This window comes from Nyctereutes procyonoides, unplaced genomic scaffold, assembly GCF_905146905.1.
Source record: "Nyctereutes procyonoides isolate TBG_1078 unplaced genomic scaffold, NYPRO_anot_genome, whole genome shotgun sequence".
Lineage (NCBI taxonomy): Eukaryota > Metazoa > Chordata > Mammalia > Carnivora > Canidae > Nyctereutes > Nyctereutes procyonoides.
The window spans coordinates 14,107,565-14,133,429 of NW_026575146.1; the positions used below are offsets into that span (position 1 = coordinate 14,107,565).

Genomic DNA, 25,865 nt, shown 5'->3' on the forward strand with positions numbered 1-25,865 from the left:
ACTTTAAAAGGAGATGACTTGGGCAGCCCAGGTGGTGCAGCGGTTTAGTGCGGCCTTCAGCCCAGGGCATGATCCTGGAGACCCGGGATTGAATCCCACATTGGGCTCCCTGCATGGAGCCTGCTTTTCCCTCTGCCTGTGTCTCTGCCTCTCTCTCTGTGTCTCTCATGAATAAATGAATAAAATCTTTAAAAAATAATAAAAGGAAATGACTAAAAATCTATTAAAGCATGTTAGTATATTTCTTTTTTCTCTATATTTCAATAATACATTTTTAAAAGCAAATTAAAGCAATTATACTTAATATGTTTTTTCAAATCTCATATATCCCCTCAGCCCCTCAACCTTATAATTATGGTATATTTGTCATTCCCTTTCTGAGATGCACTGTCTGGCACATTATTGTAGGATTAAATGGATATTAACTAAAATACAGCCTTAAGCCTCAAAAAGAATACTCTTAGTACTTTGTGTATAATATGTATCGCAATTATCTGATATCTATATGAAGTATACGTATTTTAAAAACAATAACAGCCTGAAGTGGCTTTCTGTCACCACCAGGAGAAAGTCAAGACCATTAGTGTTTCTATTGGAAGACACTCTTGGACCTGACTTAATACTGAACGAAATTTACACTGGAGATGGGTGGGGTGGCTCAGTTGGTTGAGCATCTAATCTAACTCTTGGTTTTGGCTCAGGTCATGATCTTGGTCCACGGATGGAGCTCTGCACAGAGTCTGCTTGTCCCTTCCCCGTCCCCCATTCCTCCCCCACTTGCCTGCTCTCTCTTACTCTCAATTTTTTTTAATTTATTTATTTATGATAGTCACAGAGAGAGAGAGAGAGAGAGAGAGAGGCAGAGACACAGGCAGAGGGAGAAGCAGGCTCCATGCACCGGGAGCCCGATATGGGATTCGATCCCGGGTCTCCAGGACCGCGCCCTGAGCCAAAGGCAAGCGCCAAACTGCTGCGCCACCCAGGGATCCCTCTCTTACTCTCAAATAAATAAATAAAACCTTTAAGAAAAAAAAAAACTTGCACCAGAAGAACAGGTATTATATTTCCTTTGTTTATTATCAGTAGAGTACAAGGATCAACTAAGAAAAGCTGGGATTTGAACACAGAAGTGCAAAGTATTCTCAGAAGTTAATGTTAGTCATTTTAGTAGGTATCAAGTTGTCTTACTGTGCTTATAGTTAGCATTTCCTAGAAACTAATGATATTGAGCATCTTTTAATGTTCATTTTCCATTTGTATATTTCTTTGGTAAAAAGTCTGTTCGACTCTTGTACCTTTTTTTCATTTTTTCATTTAAGGAGGCTCCTCACCTAGTTTGGAGCTCAACGTGAGGCTTGAACTCATGACCCTGGATTAAGACCTGAACTGAGATCAAGAGTCACATACTTAACTGACTGAGCCACCCAGGCACCCCAACTCTTGTACCTTTTAGAAAAGATTGGGTTGTTCTTGTTTTTGACTTGTAAGAGTCAGATCCAGACATGTCCATTACATGCATTAGGTTAATATGCTTTTTAAAAATCTTTTAATCTATAGATTCCTCATCTCTTTATTGTTTTCCTCGTATTAGGAAAACCCAAAACATGAGAAATTCTATGTGGTAAATAGATTTTCCTAATGACAACCCCTCAGGAGGTTTGATATGTTTTTCTGTGTTTTGTACTTTTTTATACTAGTTGTATAGGTCTAGGAACTTATAGTTTGAGGGGTTTTCTTGTACTAATTTATGGGGAATGTCGTGTATGCCATCAGGAGGTATATACGATTTTCTGCCTTTTTGTGATGTTAAAATTGATCAATTTGTTAAGGGTCTTTATTTGGATATTCATACTATAGTCTCATCAGTCTTCTACCTAATGATTTTAGTGACATTAACAATCATTGCCTAGAAGCATTGTTTCAGCAGTACTTGCAAAATGCTGATATCCTAATTTTGTCATTTCTTCTTTATTTATTAACTAGAATACTCGTACCAAGAAAAATTTTCCTTGTTAACTAGTTGTTATGGGGTATTGTTTGCATGCAAGTAATGGCAGGCTAAATGTAGGTTTGTTTTTTTCCCTTTGCTTACCCGTTTTCAGAGTAATATGTTCTTATACCATTCTTCAGAGGTTAACAGTGAGGATTATTTTGTTTTGTTTTTTTGAGATCATGAACTAATGGATTTTAGCATACATGAATTTTAGCATAATTGTCTTGATGCCTTGTATTAATTTTTTTTTTGATTCTCAAAATGTCCCATCCTTGGTCAGTAGAAACCCTTCAGAGACCTTTAGCCTTTTAGGGAGTGGGGGAAGGAGCAGGAGAGGGAGAGAGAGAATCTTAAGCAGGCTTCACACCCACCATGGAGCTTGATGCAGGGCTTGATCCCACAACCCTGAGATCAAGACCTGAGCTGAAATGAAGAGTTGGATTCTTACCTGATCAAGCCACCAAGGTGCCCCAAGTTCTAGGCCTTTTAATATTTGCCTTGCCTTCTGGAATAACTAGATGTCCTAGGCTTGTAACATGTTGATTTTTTTATATCAAAAGCTGTTTACCCATTCTAGCAATAATGAGCACATCTAGATCTTGGTTTAGCACTCAGATCTTGGTTTCTCATACCATTTTTTAATAAAAGGAACCATACTCCATGAAGAAATATGTAGTTCAAGATACTGGAACAGGAAGTATAAACTATGAATCTAGAGCATTATGCAGTGTAAGAAAGTAATGTGTGATACTAAAAAAAACAAATATATACAATGATGGTAGTATGTCAAAGGGACACAAGAGCCAACTGAAATAGTTCCCAGTGGACAAAGCTGGAAAAATTTGAGCAACAAAATAAATGAATAGTAACAGATTATAACCCAAACTAGAAAGTAATTATCCATGTGTCCATACTGATAAAATAACTAAATAAATGGAGAAGAATAGGCAGATCTCCCAGGCAGGGAAGTTATAAATAATTTATGTAGATACCCCTCCCTCAAGGAGGTGGAACATAATTCACTACTCCTTAAGTGTAGGCTGCCTATGGTCACTTCCTTCCAAAGAGTACAGTGTGGAAAGAGGGAAGAAAGAGTAACTTGACAGTGAAGAAACCTGACAAATGCTACTTCAGCCAGGTGAATAAAGCTAATACCAACATTTGCAAGTCATATTGAGAGTATAAACCAATGATGTGATGGGAATGGCACTTCACCTCCATGGTCATCCTTCCCAAACCCTTAACTGTACCCTAGAATGGGAAAACATCAGAGAAATCTCAATTGAGGGGTATTCAACAAAATACCTCATGAGTCCTCCTTAAAACTGTCACAGTCACCAAAAACAAGGAAAGTCAGAAAAACTGTCATAGTCAAGAGGAGCCTAAGGAGACATGACAATGAAATACAGTATTCTGGATGGGATCCAGGAACAGATAAAGGACACTAGGTTAAAATTAATCAAAGTGGAATAAAGTCTGGATTTTGGTCCATAATAATCTATCTATATTGGTCAGCTGATAGTGACAAATACACTAATGCAAGATTTAGTAATTGGGGCCTAGCTGTGGAGCATATGGGACCTCTGTTATCTTTGTGATTATTCCATAAATCTAAAACTCATCTAAAATTTAAAGTTTATTTAGAGATCTATCAAATTGTTTACCCTTTGGCAACAACTTTAAGAACTAATATTTATATAGTGCATCAGTGTCTTCAAATGCATTTATAATTCCTTCCTTTGAGTTTCTATAGTTTCTAGTTAGGCTAGGGAATTCTTTTTTATGAGTGTTAAAGTCATATCTAAAAAACATATTGTACTACCACTGTTAGAACTGGGGAGGTAAAGATCAAGCTGAGAGTGATCTGTCTTACGCGGACTGTTTTTCTTCAGTTTACTATTTCGCCACAACAGGGGGGACATGAGCACCATGTGAAGCCTGGCCTTAACTTGGGGATCAGCACTATGTCTCTGCCCCACACAGTTTATGACCCTGAGGGGCAGGGAAGGGAGTCTGCTTGGCTGTTATGATTCACACAGCAGATGGGGTCATTCATGTGAGTGAAGAGCACTAAGGAGGAGCAGCCTTACAGGAAGATCAGTCCAGAGAACCATTAGGGAGATACTAAGTTTGTATTGTCTGTTAGGCATCCAAGTAGAGATCTTGGATAGGATGCGTAGTAAGGGATTGAAAGTAAGAATTGGAGGTCCTTGATGCTTGGATTTAAAGATGAGACTAGGGATCCCTGGGTGGCGCAGCAGTTTAGCGCCTGCCTTTGGCCCAGGGCGCAATCCTGGAGACCCGGGATCGAATCCCACGTCAGGCTCCCGGTGCATGGAGCCTGCTTCTCCCTCTGCCTGTGTCTCTGCCTCTCTTTCTCTCTCTCTCTCTGTGACTATCATAAATAAATTTTAAAAAAAATTAAAAAAAAAGTTGTTTAAAAAAAATAAATAAAGATGAGACTAGATTACTAGGAAATCATGTAGGTGATAGAAGAGAGAAGGGTCATGACCCAGCCCTGGCACTCCCCAGCAGAGGATGGAGAGGGAAGAACAGCCAAGGCTGGCACCCACGGGAACACAGAGGCTGCCCCCTGCCTCAAAGTGGGACCACCTATGGTGCAGTTCATGCCTTAGAGCCCTCCTGGGATCAGGACAAGTCAGCTGGTCCCCAACCAACACCCCTTCCTTCAAGCACTCAGGAAACACCCTAGTAAACCATTAAGTGCAGAGAATCCTTTTCTCAGGCTCTGACTCTAAATGCCAAGTTATAGAGGGTTTCTTGAGGAGTGAGAAGAGCACCCTATTTAGTGGTAGCTAGCTATCATTGGTCCTTTTCCCACAACAAAACCTCCCCTTTCCAGACAGTATGGGCCTGCCTCACAGTGGCAGCTGTCCCCACAGCAGGAGTGCTCTTGCTGTCCCCTGCCCCATCTGATGGACACTGAGTCTGTGTGCTGTGTCAGACAGGAAGTGGCTGCCTCCCCTTCCCAGGCTCAGGGAAGTGATGAGCACACCAGGGGTGGAGGAGGAGACCCACTGGCAGCAGCCCAGGAGAGAGCCCTTAGTTTTGCCGTCCAGCCGCCTCAGGGCTTACCTGCAGGTCCATGTGGGAGAGGCCCCTCTGTGGCCCCATTGGGGTCAGCTGTTTGGATTTTACAGCCTCTTTCCAGATCAGTCCATCTAAAGCCACAGCTGCCCCTTGGCAACCTCAGGGTGGCCTCCGTCTCAGGGCCTCTGCAGGCATGTGAGCCCTGCAGAATTCACTTTTCAAGCCAGAGCACGTTGCGAACAAGGAATGAAGAGGAAGACACAGGAATTATCTGAATTTACCCTCAGTGGCTCACGTCTTTTGGCCAGCCAGAATCAGCCACCTTCCTAGCCTGTCCCAGTCTCCCGGGGGCTTCAGTATATGCTTCTCAAGGGCGCCGGCTATGCCTGCCCCGCTCTCAGCCCTCACAGGGCCTTGTGTGGGTGGTGGTGCAGATGCCTGGTAGTAACTACGGGATCCACAAGACCACTTGCTCCTTGGAGGAAATCACAAAGGCAGGTAGAGTTGGTGGGGAGATGGCATGGAGTAGTTATTTCACCCGAGCCCAGTGGAAGAGACCGGAGAGAAGGAAACAACCATGGTGTGTCTTATCAGAGCAAGAAACTAAGAAGTCCCAAGCTGGAGAGACTAAGTCTGTGGAGATCAATAAAAACCAGAAGCGAGATACATCATTTTACACCTGTTGGATTGGAAAGAATTGAAGGGGCTGGCATTATCAATGGTAGTGACTATATAAGGTGAAGGTGAAGAGCTGATAGGTCATAAACCATTCTGGGCTCTGTGGAAGTTAACCTAGGAGCTCTGGAAAGGTGGAGGTGCGTGTGACCTTTAATCCACTTACCCCAACTGCCCTTGCTCACAGGGGCGCTGGCAGCAGAGTGTCTAGAAGCAGCATCGCTAGCAAAAGCAGGAAGGAAAAAGGAAGACAGCCTAAATGTTTATCAGCTAGAGAATGAATAAATAAATTGTGGTGTATTCACACAGTGAATATAAATGAGTTAGAGCTGTCCTCCAGGGGTGAACCTCACAACATGACACTGAGTTAAAAAACCATTTTTTTTAAAAGCTTAAAAACATGCATAAATGTTCATTTTGAAGCTGGATGGTGGCATATGGAAGGTTATCATCCCAGTTGCATTTCTGTGGTATATGCTAAAATTTTTCTGAAATATTTAAAATTTAAAAAGAAAGTATGTGAGGATACATTTATATAATATATAATATAAACATGCTTGTGAATTAAAAACATGAATTACCCAAGAAAGCAGTTTTTTCTTAGAGGAGGAAGGGCTGAGGTGTGGGAAAAACACACAGGGTTGTTCAAATAGTCCTGCTAGTATTTTCCTAAGCTGAATGAGGAGAATACTTTGAGGTGAAATTTTTTTAAAAAACTTTTATATATATCATAAATACTGCCCAGTTTAAAAAAAAAAAGTCTGGAGAATTTTCCACCTTCTCTCACTCTTCTTTAATCTGTAAAATGGAGAGGTTATATTAATGGTAATACCTTCTTCTAAGATACTTGAAAAGATAAAATAAGCTAATATATGGGGAAAGGATGCAAAGTATTGATTATTATTACTGCTAAAAGAAATGGTTCAAATTTCCCATCAAGGGAGAATGAGAAGCTGGAATTTGTTCAATGTGGCAAAATGTGGGGAAAGATGTAATCCCCCAATGCTAACATTTTAGTTTATTGCTTCTTAGTATGGTTTTCGTTTTCTTCTATCAGAACTAGAACTTTTTATAAAAGTTTTTTTCAGAAATGTATGCATCTCAGAGGTGTGAAAGCAAGAGTACATGCTTATTAAGAAAGAAAAAGTGAGGTGGCTTCTCTGAGCAGTACCTCATGTGCTCCTTGAGGGCAGGGCATCTCTTCCATCTGTGTGTTCCGGTGAGCAGCACCCAGGTGGTCCCGAGTGTTAGATGACTACGGGCCAGTCTGCTTGACCTTGGGAATGGAGACAAGTGCCCAGAATAGGCAAGGAGACTGCAGCTCTGCCTGGACCCTTACCTATCTTGAACATGCTCTGTGATCTCAGGGAGGCCCCTTCACCGCATTAACCTCCCTTTCTTCGTTGTGAAACTGAATCATTGTGTTAGCACTAAATTGGCTAAAGCCAGTAACCCCCGTCTTCACCAAGATTTACGTGAGGTAAGTGGGACATGATGCTGGAAAAAACATGCTAGTTCCTCATGGTAAGGGCTTTGAAACCTCAGTCAGTAGTGTTTGTGATTGAACATCCTTTCCAGTAAAATTTCTGCTCAGAAGTTGGCAGCTGAATGGGATTGAATTGAATGGGAAAGGATGGAAGTTAGAGCCATCCAGAGTATTCTTGCCACTGAATTTTGAGGTATGTACAAATCGGTGCCTGAAAGTGGTCAGGAGATGAAGGGGCTACATGTTGGATTTCCTATAGATTGCTTTAATATATCACTTTTATGGTGATAGCCACTGAGTGGATGAGAAGGCCGAGATGGTGATTTTGCATTTCTATCAGGAGACCTGGTAGAGTCATTTTTCATAATGCAGCCCTGCCTGATAAATATAAATGCTATCCAATGAAAAGATGTGTTATTTCCCAACAAGAAGATTTGGAAAACATCAGGAAGAAAGGTGTAGCTATGAGTTTCCTGGGGAGTGTCCTAGAGAGGCTGGACCTGAGAAAGTCATCCCCTAACACATTCCCGTTCAGAACCATGTGGAGGCCCCATGGTCCCTGGATTCCAGGCTCTGACCTCAGCCCTGTGTTCTCTGAATTCCTTTATTGTCTTTGCTACATTTCCTTCTGGAGTTCTTTGTTGACAAACTGAATGAATGCATGGATGAGGACTGGATTCTGTACATTTAAGTGAGAGAGGTAAGATTATGTAGAAATAAAAGTTGAAGTTTTTTAAAAATACTGTCAGTGTTTCAGTGGATTTAATGAGAAAAACTTCCCCTGCTCAATAAGAAAAAAAGACAACTGAATAAAAAAGGGCCAACAATCTGAATAGACATTTCTTCAGAAAAGATACATAAATGCCCAATAAGCACTTGAAAAGATGCTCAACGTCATTAGCCATCAGAAAAATGCAAATCACAACCACTTCATATTCACTAGGATGGCTATACTAAAAAAGACACGATAGCAGTGTTGAAAAGAATATGGAGAAATTGGAATCTTCACCACGCCAGTGGTGCTGGGAATGTAAGTTAGTGTGGCCACTTTGGAAAACTGTTCCTCAAGAAGGTAAACATAGAATTATCATTTGCCCCAGCAACTCCACTCCCAGGCATATACCCCAAAAGAGGAAAACATGCGTTCATACAAAGACTTGTATAGAAATGTTCATAGAAATATTCATAATACCCAAATTATGGCAACAACCCAGATGTTTATCAGCTGAGTATATGGATACAGTGTGATGTGTCCACACAATGGAATATTATTTGGCCATATAAATGAAGTAAATACTGTTGTATGCTTACAGCATGGATAAACCTTGAAAACATGATGAGTGAAAGAAGCCAGGCACAGAAGGCTGCATATTGTATGATTCCATTTATATGAAATGTCCAGAATAGACAAATCAGTAAAGACGGAAGGAAAATTAGTGATTGTCTAGGGCTGGAGGTCCTATTGGGGGTCAGTGAAGATGTTCTAAAACTTATTGTGATCATGGTTGCACAGCTCTATAGATAGAGTAAAACCATTGAATTGTACATTTTAAATGGATGAATTGTATGAATTTTGTGAATTTTTGTCACAAGCCGTTACCAAAACAGTCTCATTTGAATTAGCCTTAACTTGATTTTTTTTTTAAGATCTTATTTATTTATTTGAGAGCAAGAGAGAACATGAGCATAGGGCAGGATGGAGAAGCAGACTCCCTACTGAGCAGGGAGCCTGAAGTGGGACTCAATCCCAGGACCCTGGGATCATGACCTAAGCCCCCCAGTTCCCCTCATTTGAACTAATCTTAACATCTTATTGTTGAGAGAGAATATAATTGAATCTACAGAAATATGGCTGATCACCATTCAGGAATAGTTTAGAAAGATTTGTAGAATGCCTGCTGTGTGCCTGGCACAGTGCTGGGCTCCAGGAACATGAAAGCCAAGAAATTCTCAGCCGATGAGGAACTGAGATGTTTGAGGGAGTAAATGCAGAGCGTGAGCAGTGTAGAAGGTACTGCAGTAGTGGCAAGAGGGAGCTGTTAGAGGGGACGCCTGAGTGGCTCAGCGGTTGAGTGTCTGCCTTTGGCTCAGGGCGTGACCCCGGGATCCGGGATCGAGTCCCACATCAGGCCCCTTGTGGGGAGCCTTCTTCTCCCCTGCCTGTGTCTCTGCCTCTCTCTGTGTGTGTTTCATGAATAAATAAATAAAATCTTTTTTTTTTTAAGAGAGAACTGTTGCAATGAAGGCATTCCCATCAGTTTCAAAGGGTAAAGGGTTATTTTACACCAAAGGTGCCAGAAAGTATGTGGTGGTAGAGATTTGTTAGGTACAGAATTAGGTGGGGCAAGCCGCAGGAGGTAGGCCTGGGACTTTCCAACCGTTTATCGTCTGTCAAAGAAGAGGAAACTATACACATAAATACTGTGCTGAACTAGTCTATATTCTGAAAGTTTTAGCTCACACTTGAATAACCTGGAGCTCTCACTGAGCAGGTGTTTGCCCTGTGCCTGGCACCATGCTAACGTCCTTTCTCAACATACTTCTCACATACATTAGAAGGATGTGCTGCTGTTACCCCATGGGCAGAAGAGGACCCCAAGCCAGTCAGCAGGTTGCCCTGGTGAGCGGCAAGGCCAGAACTCAGGTCCAGAGCCTGCACTCCCACCAGAGCCATTCAAGGATCTTTGTGCTGGTGGCCATCAGGCTAGAAAACCACTGTGCCTGTTGAGTTTTTTCCAGCTTCTGTTTTAAGATGCTTTTGGTTCTTTGTTAGAATGACTAAATGTATCTAAAGTTCATATCGTTTCTAAAACTCGTTTTGTTTTACTAAATGTATTTAAACATAAACTGGCACAATTGAACTTATTTCTGTTTCCCTTAAAAATTACGGAATAAGAGAACTGAATGGTGATAATCACAGGGATTTATTACTTGATCTATTTTATTTAGCTTTCATCAAATTACATTCTGTTTAGGTTGAGGGAAATATTTCCAAACATTGGTGGTACTGGTCATTCATTGAGGTGATTTCCTGTATATTTCTATAAAATATAATTATACATATCTCCCAACATCATTTAAAGGGTTTCTGCCTGAAAAGATGAACATCCTTGAGATGGGTTAACTAACACTTGTGTATTATCCCTAAAAATAGATGGGGTGTAGGAAATGAAGTGACTTATTTAGAACATTAGATTACATCCCAAATAGACCATCATCAGACCTGCCATATTTTTAATGTAGATTTTTGTACCTTTAATAGTCCTCAAGAAATATTTATTAATAGCAATAGCAATTAATAGCTGTGAAATGAGAGAGCAACAGGCTTGCATTTTTTGAATAATCAAAAACCTGCGTTAATATTTAGCTTATCTTCTGACTTTTTAGTAGAACACGCCCTTCAGCTAGTGCCCTTAACACCCTACCTCTTTTGTGCCCAGAGTAAACTGGAGCCCCATTTCCTTTAAAAGAGAAGGGGAGCTCTGCCTCAGAATGCCTGGGCAGAGGCTGAGCACCCCGCCACATAATGTGGGTGACTGGACCCCTGGTTGGTAGTTTCTCAGTGCTCTGGTATGTCCTGACATTGCCAACCAGACTGGAAGGATTTGGAGAACAGGAAATAAGCTGCTGGGAGATAAGGCGAGCTGCTATGAATTGTAGACGAGAAAGGAAATGAGAATTCTAATCCAGGCAAACAACATTAGTGGTTTGACTTTATTTTTAAACCAAGAATCACTGGAAAGATTTCTTTTCTCTAATTTAGGGGCGCTACTCACCTATTTAGCTACGCTGGTTAGAATTCACAGCAAAGGTGTGTGAGTGGGGACTACGTTTTCATCTCCTGCTGCATCTGCACTGATCAAGAATTACAAAAAGATGAAATTGAATCTGTAAACCCTTTCTTTTATTCAACAACTACTACTGTGTTGTCATAAGACCAAGGAATCTGTAAAGTAAAAAATAACTAAAATATTTTTTTGCTTTTGCTCTTTTGTGTCTGTGTCATGCTATGACTCCGCAGGCTGTTTTCATGAAGAAGAAGGGTTTTGTTATTGATGCTAACTTAATATTCAATCATATCTGGCAATGGATGTTAAAGGCAGAAAGGCAGAAGTATAGAAAATGTGGCCAATATTTATTTTGTACAATAAGATATCTTGTCATCAAATGTTATCTCTAGGGAGGTCATAGCAGATGAATGGGCTCTGTGTTAACCTAAGGAAATAATTTAAAAACTGCACTTATTTGTCATATTCCCTCCTGTGGTGGCCATTCTGAAGTACATTAGTGATTGTGGGCTTAAACAATGAATGTATGTCTTTAAGAACCAAATTGTAGCCACACACATGTTTGTGGATTGCAGTGCTTGGGACAAATCATCGTTGGATCTGAAAGAAGTTTATGAAGTTGGCCTTTACTGACTGTTTGGAAATTATAAATTTTACGACACATTCAGTGTCATCTAGAGACTCTTATTGTTGATGATATTACTGGGTTTTTTTTTAAACTTCTATCAGTAATTTGGATAAAGAATTTATTTTTATTTATTTTTTAAATAGAGAATATAAGAAACTGGACTTTAAAAAATCAATCTGGATTTGTCCCCCTTCCCTAATCCACCTGTATTAAGACCCCCTCCTTTGTATGTTCATAACTCTGTAACTGCATTTAGAGCGCTATATTATGTCTGTTTAGTGAACTGAACTCCCTGAGCACAGAAAGGTCTTAATCTCTCTCCTCAGCACCTACACTTCATAGTAGGGAGGGAGGCAGGCAGTGCTGGCTGTTGGACCTTGAAAATAACCTTCTGGACATAGTTTTTAATAATCTTTTATAATTCAAAGATATAATTGAGTAAGGATCATAAACTTCTAATTATATATCACTCTTTGACATAATACATTCAGAATGACTGTGTGTCAGGATTCAAAGATGGGCTCACCTCTGTCCCTTTCCAGGGGCATAGCTCAGTGGGGAGGCATGCGTGTAAGCCAGTAGTTCTGGAGGAGATGGAGGACATTCTATGCTTGTGTTGTTGTGAGCAGAGTGAGGCAGCAGGGCCAGCAAGAGAGAAAATGGGATTGGGGCCGCTGAGGGTGTGGTTGGCACCCGCATCCATGAAAGCTGACTCTGGCAGGGGAAGCCATCAACTAGGTGAGATTTGTCTGGTGATCGCCGGGTCTCAAAGGATTGCAGCCTTACAACCATCTTTGATTTTTTGCAGAGGTTTCAAAAAGAATTACAATATCCTTTCAGAGGGGTTATAATTTCCTCTTGAATTTTATTACGCATCTTGCAACAAGTGCTGATGCCACCAAGTGTGGCCAACCAAAGCTCTCTGGTACCTGAAAACCAACTGAAAGACTTCAAATCCGGTGTGCCCATGACACACGTTTGAGAAGCAAAAGCACTTTTGTGTTAGTCTGTAGTTTGGACACAGGTGGGTGTGCAGAGGGCTCTGGCCATCACAGAGGCCCTTGACAATCTGTCCTTGGCCTTGCTTACTTGCTGTCTTAGAACATGGAGACCATTTTTACCGGTGCTGCATGTTCACCAGGGTTGTTTTACTGGACATGAAGTCTTGGAGGGAGATGGGAGATTCAAATCTTTCTTACAAATAGCAGCTGTGCTCTTGCTGGTTAATGACAGTGCTCATTTGGCTGACACTCATTAGTATATGTCTGTGCATCAGTGGATATTCTGACTCCCAGATGGACTTTAAACTTCCCCAGCGTGGGGTCTAGTGTTCCCCGCCTGGGCATTGGTCATAGAGTGTCACACAGTGTGAACCTAGGAATTACAAACTGAATGTCTGACTGAATGAATTCCTCATGATCACCAGCATAGGCCGGTGAACACTTGGGGAATGTTTACCACAGTGAAGGCAGGGTGTTGGTTTTGTGGTTCATGGGCTTCCAGGACCACTTCACAGTCAGTCCTGTGTATGTACTTACAGGTTTTACTGGGCTCTGTGAGCCCTGCCTTCAGGCTCCTTGGGCATTTACCTAATACCACAAACCACCTACAGAGGGTCCACCTTTTGAATGAGGGAGTGATAGTTGAGAAAGATGAAAGTGATTTGTCCAGGATCATTTTTCAAATTAAAAAATTAAGTTGTTATACTCACAAATTTTGAAGCTTATAATTTCTTTGTATTTCCTCTGTGATAAGTAGTAAATAGCTTAGACATTTCAACTGTATTTTTTCTGAATTGTTTAAATGCTGAACTATTCTTGGACTTGTGAGAGGCAGGACTGGGTCTGGATGGGCTGTGGGTCTTTTCTGTTTTTTTGGGCAATGGGCATTTTTGTGCCACAGTTTATGGTTTGCTCAGGTGTCTGCCATATGTCAGGAAGCTTTGTCATGGGAGGGTCTGGTTCCCTGTAATTCCACCACCTGTGGACTGTGTCCTCTCCCCTCTGCTAATCCCCACACCTGCCTTCAGCCATTCATTCCCCTTGACAATGACTTCCCTTTAGTTCTGAAGTCTGTCTCCTTAGAGACATAGTCCTGGCCCACTGCTTCATTCCCTGTGGTAAATATCTTCTTGGTTATTTTCTAGGTTGTGCTGGTGAGGTGGAATGAGCCATACCAGAAGTTGGCCACGTGTGACGCAGATGGAGGGATATTTGTGTGGATTCAGTACGAAGGGAGGTGGTCTGTGGAATTGGTCAACGACCGAGGGGCTCAGGTGAGTGGGCAGGAGCCTCTTCCAGTGAGACATTGCTGGAGAGAGAATGCCGAGCACGTATTTCTGGGCAAGTGGAAGCTTTTTCTAGAAATAGGTGGAGTGGAAATAAATAAAACTAGAATCCTGCTTTTCATTCCTCTTGAGTATATCACTTCATAAAAAGAGAAAGATCATACTTCTCTATTCAACTATTCTGCTGTTATGAGAACTCTCCAAGTTCTGTGAAATCATTTTTTTACCATTCATTGTTGTGATTACATGTTAAATTTGGATCCTCTGAAGTGCTTATGGCGTATCACTTTTTTGCTCCCTTTGAAAGGTACCTTCCCTGTGTTGTAATCTTCATAGTTCTCTAGCAGGGAGCTCCACAAGAACTGTTCTCACAACCTACTCGTCAAGCTGAGTTTTTAACACTCTCTTCTGTCAGGTTTCAATTAGCGTGGCCACCTGTTGTCATCCCTCAGCTCTTCCTTTCTGATACAAATTTGTTTCTGCTCTGAGGAAAACAGGCGCTCCAGGGACTCCCTGCTGAGCTGTGCTATTTTTAAAGCTGCTCCAGAGATTCTTCTGGTTTATGGTACAGATCTGGCTCTTCCCTCTTCCCCCTGTGATGATGGGCCACATGGAGCTCCTCGTCTCGTCTCGTCTCGTCTCGTGAAATTAAGGACACATGTCGCGTCCTGAGGATTTAACAGAACTGTGGCTTCAGAACCAAGTCCTCAGGGGACCTTTCTCCATGAGGGCTTTCTTAGACTGTTTTACCACTCTAGGAATGGTTTCTCTGTGACTGCCTTTCTTATACATTTCTCAGGAAGTGGATTCTCACCCTCTTTGCTCCCATCTGTTGTTTAAATAAGCTATGAGCTCCCCAGGTTTAAAGATATGCCCAGTGAACTGACACAGAATTACAAGGAACAAAGATACTATTAGCAGTTACTGTTACGCTAAGGGTCTTTGTAAGTTATCCTCACAGAAGACAAATCTACCTCTGGGTAAAATAGAACATTCTCTTTTGTGTGAGTCTATTTGGTAGAGGAAATGTAATAATTTTGACTGACTATGAAAAGGCCTTACCTGTTCCCTGTATACCTCCATGGAGTGAAAGGAAGTAGAACCTACCCTGTTACTCTAACCGGCCATCTTGAAATAGAGCCACAGAGGTGGAAATCCCTAAAACCATGAGAAGTTCATGCTTCATGGAGGGTAGACATTGTGGGTCAAGAGCAAGAGCTCCAGAGTCAGACCATACAGACCGAGTCTCACTCTGTGACTTCTTAGTAGGAGATACTTAGGTTCTGTGTCTCAGTCTTTTCATTTGTAGCATAGGGACTCTAATGCTGCCTGTCTTAGAGGATCACTGGAGGGATTAAATAAGATTAAATATAGTAAATACTTCTGACACTGTCTGTACTTGGTATTTGTCATCACATATTGCTGTAGTGCCTATAGTGTAATGAGGGACTACGACCTCGTAGCCCCTGACCACAGAATGTACCTACCCTTAAATAGCAGCCATAATGTTGGGGCACCTGGGTGGCTCAGTTGGTTGAGCATCTGACTCTTGGTTTTGGCTCAGGTCGTTATGTGAGGTTGAGAGGTCAGGGCCCTGTGTTGGGCTCTCAGTGGGGAGTCTGCTTGAGATTCTCTCCCTCTGCCCCTCCTTCTCTGCTCCTCCCCCAACTTAAGTGTGCCCTCTCTCTCAAATAAACGAATAAATAAACAAATAAACTATTTAAAAAAAATAGTCACTGGGTATTTATCCCAAAGATACAGATGTAGTGAAATGAAGGGACACCTGCACTCCAATTTTCAATTCATAGCAGCATTGTCTACAGTAGCCAAGCTGTGGAAGCAGCCATAATGTCCTTTGACAGATGAATGGATAAAGATGTGGTATATATACACAATGGAATATTACTCAGCCATTAGAAAGGTTGAATACTTACCATTTACATTGACATGGATGGAACTGGAGAGTATTATGCTGAGTGAAATAAGTTAGTTGGAGAAAGACAATTATATGGTTTCACTCATATGTGGAATATAAGAAATAGTGAAAGGGACCATAAGGGAAGGGGGGAACTGAGTGGAGAAAATTCGAGAGGAAGACAAACCATGAAAGACTCCTAACTCTAGGAAACAAAGGGTTGCAGAAGAGAGGGTGGGTGGGGGAATGGGGTAACTGGGTGATGGATTTAAGGAGGACACACAATGAGATGAACACTAGATGTTAATACTATATGTTGGCAAATTGAACTTAAAACAAAAAAAAATTTTAAATTACTGATATAGCTCTTAAAAATTTAATATATAAATAGATAGTTGTCATGATATCTTCACCAAGAGTGTTTTAGGCCTTGAGGCAGCAGCACTTTGTGGTTTTCTGCAAAGTGGGGACTTCTCTGAATTCTCCTGTAAGGGTCTCTAAAATGCTCTAATTCTCCTGTCACCAGAGTGGGAACTCTTTTTCCTCAGTGATCGAGTCAGACTTGCCTTCAGACTTTGGACGACTGAAAGTCTCTAAAGCATTGCACTGAGAAAGACTATGAAGAGGAGCTAGGACAAACTCTAAGTTCCTGTCGTTTTCATATGTTGTCACTCAGTCTCCACAGGAACCCTACTGGGCAGATGCCAGTCTCAGGTCAGGGAAGTTGAGTAAGTTGCCCAATGAAGTTCATGGGTAGTAAAGCAGAATTTGAGCCTAGGTTTGAGTCCAGATAATCTCTGTCACACTGTCTCCTTCCCAGACATGAAGCTTTTTTCTCTGTAGCAGAAATGCGTATATCCATAGTATATCCAAAAGAACTCAGACTTCATTACCATTAAAGAGTCCAGCCCCACCTGCCAAGCATCGCTACCACCACACTGTTTTCTCCTGACAGCAATCTCTGAGGACGGAACCTTCTGTCATTTCCATATAGTAGCTGTGTGATTTCCACTACCACCATATCCCTCAGCTTTTCCTTTCATTGATAACTTGGGACAAAACATTTTAGAAATAAGAAAGGAAGGACGAATTTGGACCTGCAGGTGAATGAACTTACAGGAACCATAGAACACTTGGAAGCTCCTAGAATTTTACAAATGCCTGTCTCTGCCATGTTTGAAAAGTAATCACTATATGTGATCTGATGTGGATTTTTATTTAATTGTGCTGCTTGGAACTCTGATTCTGCAAACCTTGAAACCCACTGAGCAGTTATCAGCAGTAAATGCTTCTATCTGAGGAAGGTTTGGTTGCTTTGAATTGTGTTGCATCAGAACTTACCTGAGTGAAGAAACATCGTGCCTTGGTGACAATGAATCACTGGTTAAAGTAGTGGCTGTCTGTGTACCTGAAACAGTACCTGGCAGGAGGAAGGACAGTTATGTGGCTTGGGAGAGGAGGATCCTTGAAATCTACTCAGAAAAATAATACTTTGAGAGGAACTGACACCATGTTGCACAGTTTGACTTGCACTGTCACAAAGGAATCAAACATTTGGCAAAAGCTAAGTGATGCTTTAACAATTTCCTTTTCGAGAAATGATTATGAATCCTTTATTTCAAAAGTGAGTCTGGAACAGTGCATGCGTTATTGTATAGGATTAGTCACCAAGGATGGCTGTGCCCCACACAGCCATTGGCCGTTGTGATGAAAACTGCCTCGGGCTGAGATCTGACCAGGCTGGTGCTCAGACGCAGTAATCATGTCTGATGACATGCTTAGTGAGGCAAGAGCACATAGCCCTCTGCCATCCAAAGGCAACCAGAAGGAGGAGGGCTTCCTGCTTATTTTCTTTACAGCACTAGGTATCAGTTCCCTTGTCTCTCTTTTTCCAATTGTGGCATATTCTTATCACTCTATGTTGACCTAATTTAATAAACCCAATGAGTTCATGGAAACATCCTTTGTTATCATTTTCTCTGACAGCATGACTGGTGATGTCTTGGGGAAGCTTCTTTTCACTGGCCATACCCTTCCACCCTCTAGTAAGATAATTTCTAAAAAGAAATCTTTTTAAAAAGAGTGTAAATCTTTTTAAAAAAGAGTATAAATCTCTCCCAAGATAAATTAGTGAGAGTTCATATAAATAAATGGCATCACTTTTGCAAAATGCAAAGACTTTAAATTTTATAGCAAACTTAGTGTGTTATCTCTAAAAAATGTGTTTAAGTTTCTTAAGAAAAACTAGTGTAGTTAGTTGAAACACCGGGTCAGTGAAACCAAGGTTTTGAGTTTACCCTAAGCAAACAACTTTTTTCAGTAACCTCAGACCAGCTGTTCAAGAACTGTCTCACAAATCCATGCCATTGTCATGGTGGAGACATGCTAACCACTGAACACAAACTATAACACCTGCTGGGAAAACAGCAGATGTTCATGTCCTTTTGTCTTTTGGTGTTTGTCCATTTATTTTTATCTGAAATATCATATATCCAGTAATGTCAACAATTTTAAAGAAAGTTAAACATTTCCAAGTAAAAGCAACTTAAAACAGTTTTATGAATGGAAAGGTAGGCATAACTATAGAGATTACCAGGTAATCAAAGGTACTTAAAAGATAATTCAGTGGGGGCAACAATAGTCATTTTTTTAAATTGAAATGTAACTGACATATAACAATTTTTGTTTCAGGTATACAGAATAACAATTTGATATTTGTACATGTAGTTGACCCTTAAACAACTGCAGTTTTAACTGCACAGGGCCAGTTATACATGGGTTTTTTTTCAATAAGTACAGTAGTGATGGGGTGGAGCTAAGATAGTAGTGTAGTAGGAGGACCCTAGGCTTGCCTCATCCCTCGAACACAGCTAAATCACTATCAATCAAATCATTTTGAATACCCAAGAAATCAGCCTGAGGACTGACAGAACAAACTGCACAATTAGAAGAGGCCACGTCAAGAAAGATAGGAAATGTGGAGACATGGTTTGGAGTAGAAACAGATTTCTGGTGCTGCAGAGGTGAGAGAGACTGGTTGTAGTGAAAAATGGGAAAGAGAAGAGTGGATCACACAAAGAGAACACTTCTCCCAAGCCATTGGCTGGGAAAATGGGAGGGGCTGGTTTTTATGATTTTCTGCAACCAGGGGGCTCAAAGACTGAAGTTTTAGAGGTTGTGGCATGGCTGGAGAGAGCCCTGAGGGTGCTGCCCTCCTCCTATAGAGCAGGCAGGTAGCCCAGGACGGATGGCAGGATCTGAGGCTCACCTAAGAGGCACAGAGAGAGACTATCCCTTCTTCTTGCAGCGTATTGGTGAGAGCTGGCATTGCCTCTCCAGGGACAAAAGAGCTGACAGGTCCCATTTCCCTCCCCACCCCTCAGCATAGGCTCAGAGACACCTGCTGAGGGTGGCTAACCCAGACACTAGCTCTGTAGCCTGCTTTGCTCCAAATCCCATGCCCTTGTGCTCTGGCATGACTGCCCTTCTGGGTCAAACCTGCATCATCTCAGCACAGTCAGACCCTCCCCCAGGAGACCCATGCAGGTTTCCCTCACACCAGGTCCCTAAAGTTTAGAGTTTGAAAAGTCAGCTGGTTTGGCTGGGATAGAGCCCAAAGTGCACTGCACTGCTCCAGGCAGTCAAGCAATCTGGAGACAGACCATGTGAAAACAGAGATATGAAAAATGCCTAGGACACATGATAGGAAATGATGTGCTCTTCTGGCAGGGCTTCCCTGAGAGCAGCAAGCACAGACTCCCCTCTCCCAGGACAAAGATGCTGGCTGATGCCCATTCCCCTCCCCTGCTTCTCTGTATAAACCAACCTCAGTAAATAGCATAGTGCCAACACTGCTTGACTAACCTCTTTACACCAAGTCCTGCCCCCTGTGCTGTGTTGGTACTGGTTTTTTGGGCAAATGTCCCTAATGACCAGCACACTGGGCCCTTTCCCCAGAAGATCAGCAGAAACCCACACACACACCGTGTCTACCCACCATAGCGTTCTACAAGGCCTCTTTTCTAGTGGAAGTAGCATCTGGTCTCATTTAACAAGCACGTTAGAGTACACCTACTTAAAACTCACCACACTCTGGCCAAGATCCAAACACTGTCCGTTGTAAGCAAGGCAAGCCTCTGTAGAAGGACCTGAGAGATAGAGCAGCCAAATCACAGCAGCCGAGTGCATACAGCATACACCAGAGACACTTCTTGAGGTACCAGGCCCTGGACATTGTATGACCTCTTCATAAAGCCATTACTCTCAAGAGCAGGAAACATACCAGGATTTTGTAACACACAGAAGACAGAGACCTAGACAAAATGCCAGGACGTAGGAATGCATCCCAAAAGAAAGAACAAGAAAAGGTCATGGCCAGAGATCTAATTGAAACAAATATAAGTAATATGTCTTATGCAGAATTTAAAGCAACAGTCATAAAGATATCATTGGGCTTGAGAAAAGCATGGAAGATGTGAGGGAGACCCTTACCACCAAGATGAAAGAGCTTAAAACCAGTCAGGTAGAAATGAAAAGTGCAATATCTGAAATTCTAAATGGACTAGATATAACCACAAGGAAAGAAGAAAGGGAACGAATAAGTGATACAGAAGGTAGAATTATGTAAAATAATGAAGCTGAACAAAAGAAAAATTATGGATCACGAGAGTAGACTCGGGGAACTCAGTGACTCCATAAAACCTAATAACATTCATATCATAGGCGTCCCAGAAGAAGAAGAAGAGAGAGAAAAGAGGACAGAGGTTTATTTGAGGAAATCATAGCTGAAAACTTCCCTAATCTGGGGAAGGAAACAGACATCCAAATCCAGGAGGCATAGAGAACTCCCATCAAGATCAAAAAGAGCAGACTAATACCAAGATACATTGTAATTAAATTTGCAAAATTTAGTGATAAAAAATTCCTAAAAGCAGTGAGACAAAAGAAGTCCCTAACTGAAAAGGAAAAGACCCATAAGGTTAGTAGCAGATCTCTCCACAGAAACTTTGCAAGCCAGAAGAAAGTGACATGATATGTTCAACGTGCTGAATGAGAAAAATCTGCTGTCAAGAATACTCAATCCAACAGGACTATCATTCAGAATAGAAGGCAGATAGAGCTTCCCAGACAAACAAAAACTAAAAGAGTTTGTAACCACTAAACCAGTCTTGTAAGAAATATGAAAGGAGATTCTCTAAATGGGGAGGAAACATCAAAAGTGACAGAGACTAGAAAAGACAAGAGAAAATCTTCAGAAACAACAAAACAAGTAATAGAATGGCACTAAGTACCTATCTATCAATAATTGCACTGAATGTGAGTGGATTAAATGCTCCAATCAGGGACACCTGGATGCCTCAGCCGTTGAGTGTCTGCCTTTGGCTCAGGGGGTGATCCCAGGATCCAGGATCGAGTCCCACATTGGGCTCCTTGCAAGGAGCCTGCTTCTCGAACTCTGCCTGTGTCTGCACCTCTCTCTCTCTCTGTGTCTCTCATGAATAAATGAATAAAATCTTTTTAAAAAATGCTCCAGGGCAGCCCCGGTGGCCCAGCAGTTTGGTGCCGCCATCAGCCCAGGGTGTGATCCTGGAGACCCAGGATCGAGTCCTGCATCGGGCTCCCTGCATGGAGCCTCTTCTCCCTCTGCCTGTGCCTCTGCCTCTCTCTCTCTCTCTCTCTCTGTCATAAGTAAATAAATAAAATACTTAAAAAGAAAACGCTCCAATCAGAAAACCTAGGGTATCAAAATGCATGAAAAATAAGACCCATCTATATGTTGCCTACAAGAGATTAATTTTAGACCTAAAGATACTTGCAGGTTGAAAGTGAGGGAACGGAGAAGATTTATGATGCAAATGATGTCAAAGCCAGAGTAGCAATGATTCAAACAAACTAGATTTTATCAAACAAACTAGATTTTAAACCAAAGACTGTAACAAGAGTTAAAGTAGGGCACTATATCATAATAAAAAGAGGCTATCCAACAAGACGATGTAACAATTGTAAATATTTATGCATCCAACTTGGAAACATCCAAATATATAAAACAATAACAAACATAAAGGAACTCATTGATAATAATACAGTAATAGTAGGGGACTTTAACAACCACTTACATCAATGAACAGATCATTTAAGCAGAAAATCAACAAGGAAACAATGGCTTGGAATGACACACTGGACCAGATGGGATTAACATATATTCAGAACATTTCATCCTAAAGCAGCAGAATACACATTCTTTTCAAGTGCACATGGGACATTCTCCAGAGTAGATCACATACTAGATGACAAATCAGGCCTCAATAGGTACAAAAAGATTGAGATCATGCAACACATATATTTTGACCATAACACTATGAAACTTGAAGTCAGGTATAAGAAAAAATTTGGAAAGACCACAAATACATGGAGGTTGAATAACATGCTACTAAAGAATGAATGTGTCAACCAGGAAATTAAAGAAGAAATTAAAAAATATATAGAAATAAATGAAAATGAAAACATGATGATCCAGAACCTTTGAGTTTGCAGCCAAAGAAGTCCTAAGAGGGCACTATATAGCAATACAGGCCAAGTAAGAAAAATCTCAAACAACCTAACCGTACACCTGAAGGACCTGGAAAAAGAACAGCCATTGAAGCCTAAAGCGAGCAGAAGGGAAATAATAAGATTAGAGCAGAAATAAATGATACCATTTGAAAAGCAAGTGTCAGTGCAGTGCTAAGTGCTTCACACATGTAAACTAAAACAAAACAAAAAACAATGGAACAAAGCAAGGAAACCGGAAGCTTGTTATTTGAAAAAAAAATTGTTAAACACCTAGCCAGACTTACCAAAAAGAAAAGAGAAAGGGCTTGGTAGAGTAAATAAATAAAATCACAATGAGAGAAGACAAAAACTAACACCATAGAAATATAAACAATTAGAAGATTATGAAAAACTGTATGCCAACAAATTGGACAATCTGGAAGAAATGGACAAATTTCTAGAAACATAAACTACCAAAACTGAAACAGGAAGAAATAGAAAATTTAAACAGTCTGATAACCAGCAAAGAAATTGAATCCATAATAAAAAATACCCCAACAAACAAAAACCCAGAGCCGGTCGGTTGGCTTCACAGGGGAATTCATTCAAGCATTTAAAGACGAGTTTTAATACTCTTCTTTAAATATTTTTATCAGGGATCCCTGGGTGGCGCAGGGGTTTGGCGCCTACCTTTGGCCCAGGGCGCGATCCTGGAGACCCGGGATCGAGTCCCACGTCGGGCTTGTTGCATGGAGCCTGCTTCTCCCTCTGCCTGTGTCTCTGCCTCTCTCTCTCTCTCTGTGTGTGTGTGTGTGTGTGTGTGTGTGTGTCTATGAATAAATAAATAAAATCTTAAAAAAGAAAAAGAAAAGCAGGTGGCATCTGGGTGGTGGAGTGTCTGCTTTTGGCCCAGGTCGTGATCCTGGGGTCCTGGGATCGAGTCCCACATCAGGCTCCCCTGCAGGGAATCTGCTTCTCCCTCTGCCTATGTCTCTGCCTCTCTCTCTCCTGTGTCTCTCATGAATAAATAAATAAAAATCTTTTAAAAATAGAAGAACCCCAGAGTAAGAGACTGTATTTGCAGCATACATATCTGATAAAGGATTATATCAATAATAAGATTGAAAACTTACATTCATATGTATGTAGACCTAGTATATGCATCTATATATTTATACACACACATTAAACACATATATATGAGTGAATAAGGGAATAGATACACATAGCAAGGGATTTGAAGAGACATGTCCCAAGTGATGATATGCAAATGATCAATAAGCATGTGAAATGATGCTCAACCTGACTACATTGAAGAAATGCAAATTAAGAGCACAGTGTTCTATCACTACATACAACTAGAATACCTAAAATAAAAGACCGACAACACCAAGGGTTAGTGAGGAGTGGACCTGCTGGTATTCTCATACACTGTTGGGAGTTTTTTTTTTATTTTTAATTTTTATTTCTTTATGATAGTCACAGGGAGAGAGAGAGAGAGAGAGAGAGGCAGAGACACAGGCAGAGGGAGAAGCAGGCTCCATGCACCGGGAGCCCGACGTGGGACTCGATCCCGGGTCTCCAGGATCGCGCCCTGGGCCAAAGGCAGGCGCTAAACCGCTGCGCCACCCAGGGATCCCTGTTGGGAGTTTAAAAAGGCATTACCACTTTGGAAAACAGTTTGATAATTTCTTATGCAGTTAAACACCCACTTACCAAATGATCCAGTGGTTAATTCCACTCTTACATATTTACCTACTCAAGAGAAATGAAACCATGTTTCTACAAAAAGTCTTGAACATGAATGCTCATAGCAATTTTATAATAGCCAAATACTGGAAACGACCTAAATGCCTGGCAATTTGGGTAGCTAAATAAGTTGTAATATATTTATACAATGAAATACTACTCGTGTGAAAAAGAGTGAGCTGCTGATGCACACAAGAATTTAGAATACTCTCAAACCATTGTGCTGTACACAAAAGTGAACATAGTATATATAGTTCCATTCATGTAAAATTCAAGAATAAGCAGCTAGTGAGAGAAATTAAATCATTGGTTGCCTTAGACCAAGGGTGAGGGTAGGGGATTGACTTCTCAGGGGAACTTTGTTTTATTATATGTAAATTATACCTCAGTAAAGTTGATTTTTAAAAAGATAATACTATCAACAAGTGCTTGCGAACAGTTTGGAAAACTTACATAAACTGGAAAATTTTTTTAAATAATTTAATAGAACTGACTCGAGAAGAAATAAAAAGCTTAAATGCTTGACTAGTACTAAATCTATTAAGTAAACTGAAGCAGTAGTTAAAAATCTTCCCACAAAAAAATTGAGACAGATGGTTTTATAGCCATGTTATACCAAACTTTCAAGCAACAGGCCGTCCCAGTTTATACAAATTCCTTCAGGCAGTGGAACAAGAGGAAGTACTCTCCAGCTCATTCTGAGAAATCAACATAACCTTGATAAATCCAGACAAAGACATTACAAAAAAAGCCAATCATAATTTTATTTCATTCATGAGTACAGTTGTAGAAATTCTAAACTCATTAGTAAACCAACTTCCACTATGTCTATAAAAGACAGTATTTCACCTCCAAGTTGAGCTGCTTCTAGGCATACAAGGGTAGTATAATTTAAGGAAATCCATAGAAGTAATTCACTACAATAGTAGATTAAAAGATTTTTAAAATGTGGTTACTTGCATAAATGCAATAAATGCATTTGATAAGTATGTGTAATTTTTCCAGTTAGGTTTTTTTTTTTCATTTTGATTAAGGGAATATTGTTAGGAAGATTGAGAAAGTTACATAATCAGAAACTGAGAACTTTACCATTTTGATAAGTGACCCAGAGACCCTAATGGAGACTCTGTTACTGTAGGTGGGAGGCCATAGAACAATGGCAAAAAGCAAGGACATTGGATCCATAAAACCCTGGGTCATTCTTGATGCAGCCTTTCATCAGCTGTGTGTAATCAAGGATAAGTTACTTATCCTCTCTGTGTCTGTTTTCTCCATAAAATGGGCATGATAACACCTCCCACGAACAAGGCTTAAAGAATTAACATGTGTGAAGCACTTACCACTGCATTGACACTTGCTTTTCAAATGGTATCTTTTATATTATATATCTGTGTTAAAATATAAAATGTATTTTATATATTGTTCTCTTTGAAGCCGGCTGACTCATAGCCAAAGGCTAAGTTAATGACTATAGTCTTTAATAAAAGTGTTTTCCCTTTCAGATTACAAATTGACACCTTTTGTCTCTGTGTGTCTCAAAGGTGAGTGATTTCACGTGGAGCCATGATGGGACTCAAGCACTTATTTCATATCGAGATGGGTTTGTCCTGGTTGGTTCTGTCAGCGGACAAAGACACTGGTCATCTGAAATCAACTTGGAAAGTCAAATCACATGTGGCATATGGACTCCTGATGACCAACAGGTAAAGCCTCTTGAATACGGGTGTATAATTTTAAAACTGTGTGAGCAGAGGATGAAATG

At 40.9% G+C, this 25,865-nt stretch overlaps 1 protein-coding gene across 4 annotated transcripts in view; it reads left to right on the forward strand.

Moving 5' to 3' along the window:
* TULP4 (TUB like protein 4) overlaps nt 1-25,865 on the forward strand; it is a 228,275-nt gene that overhangs the window by 136,253 nt on the left and 66,157 nt on the right. For all 4 annotated transcript variants that reach the window (XM_055310466.1, XM_055310465.1, XM_055310467.1 and 1 more), the window contains exons 3-4: nt 13,768-13,896; nt 25,645-25,806. In XM_055310466.1, the coding sequence (XP_055166441.1) occupies nt 13,768-13,896; nt 25,645-25,806 (291 nt within the window). The remainder of the gene's footprint in view (nt 1-13,767; nt 13,897-25,644; nt 25,807-25,865) is intronic.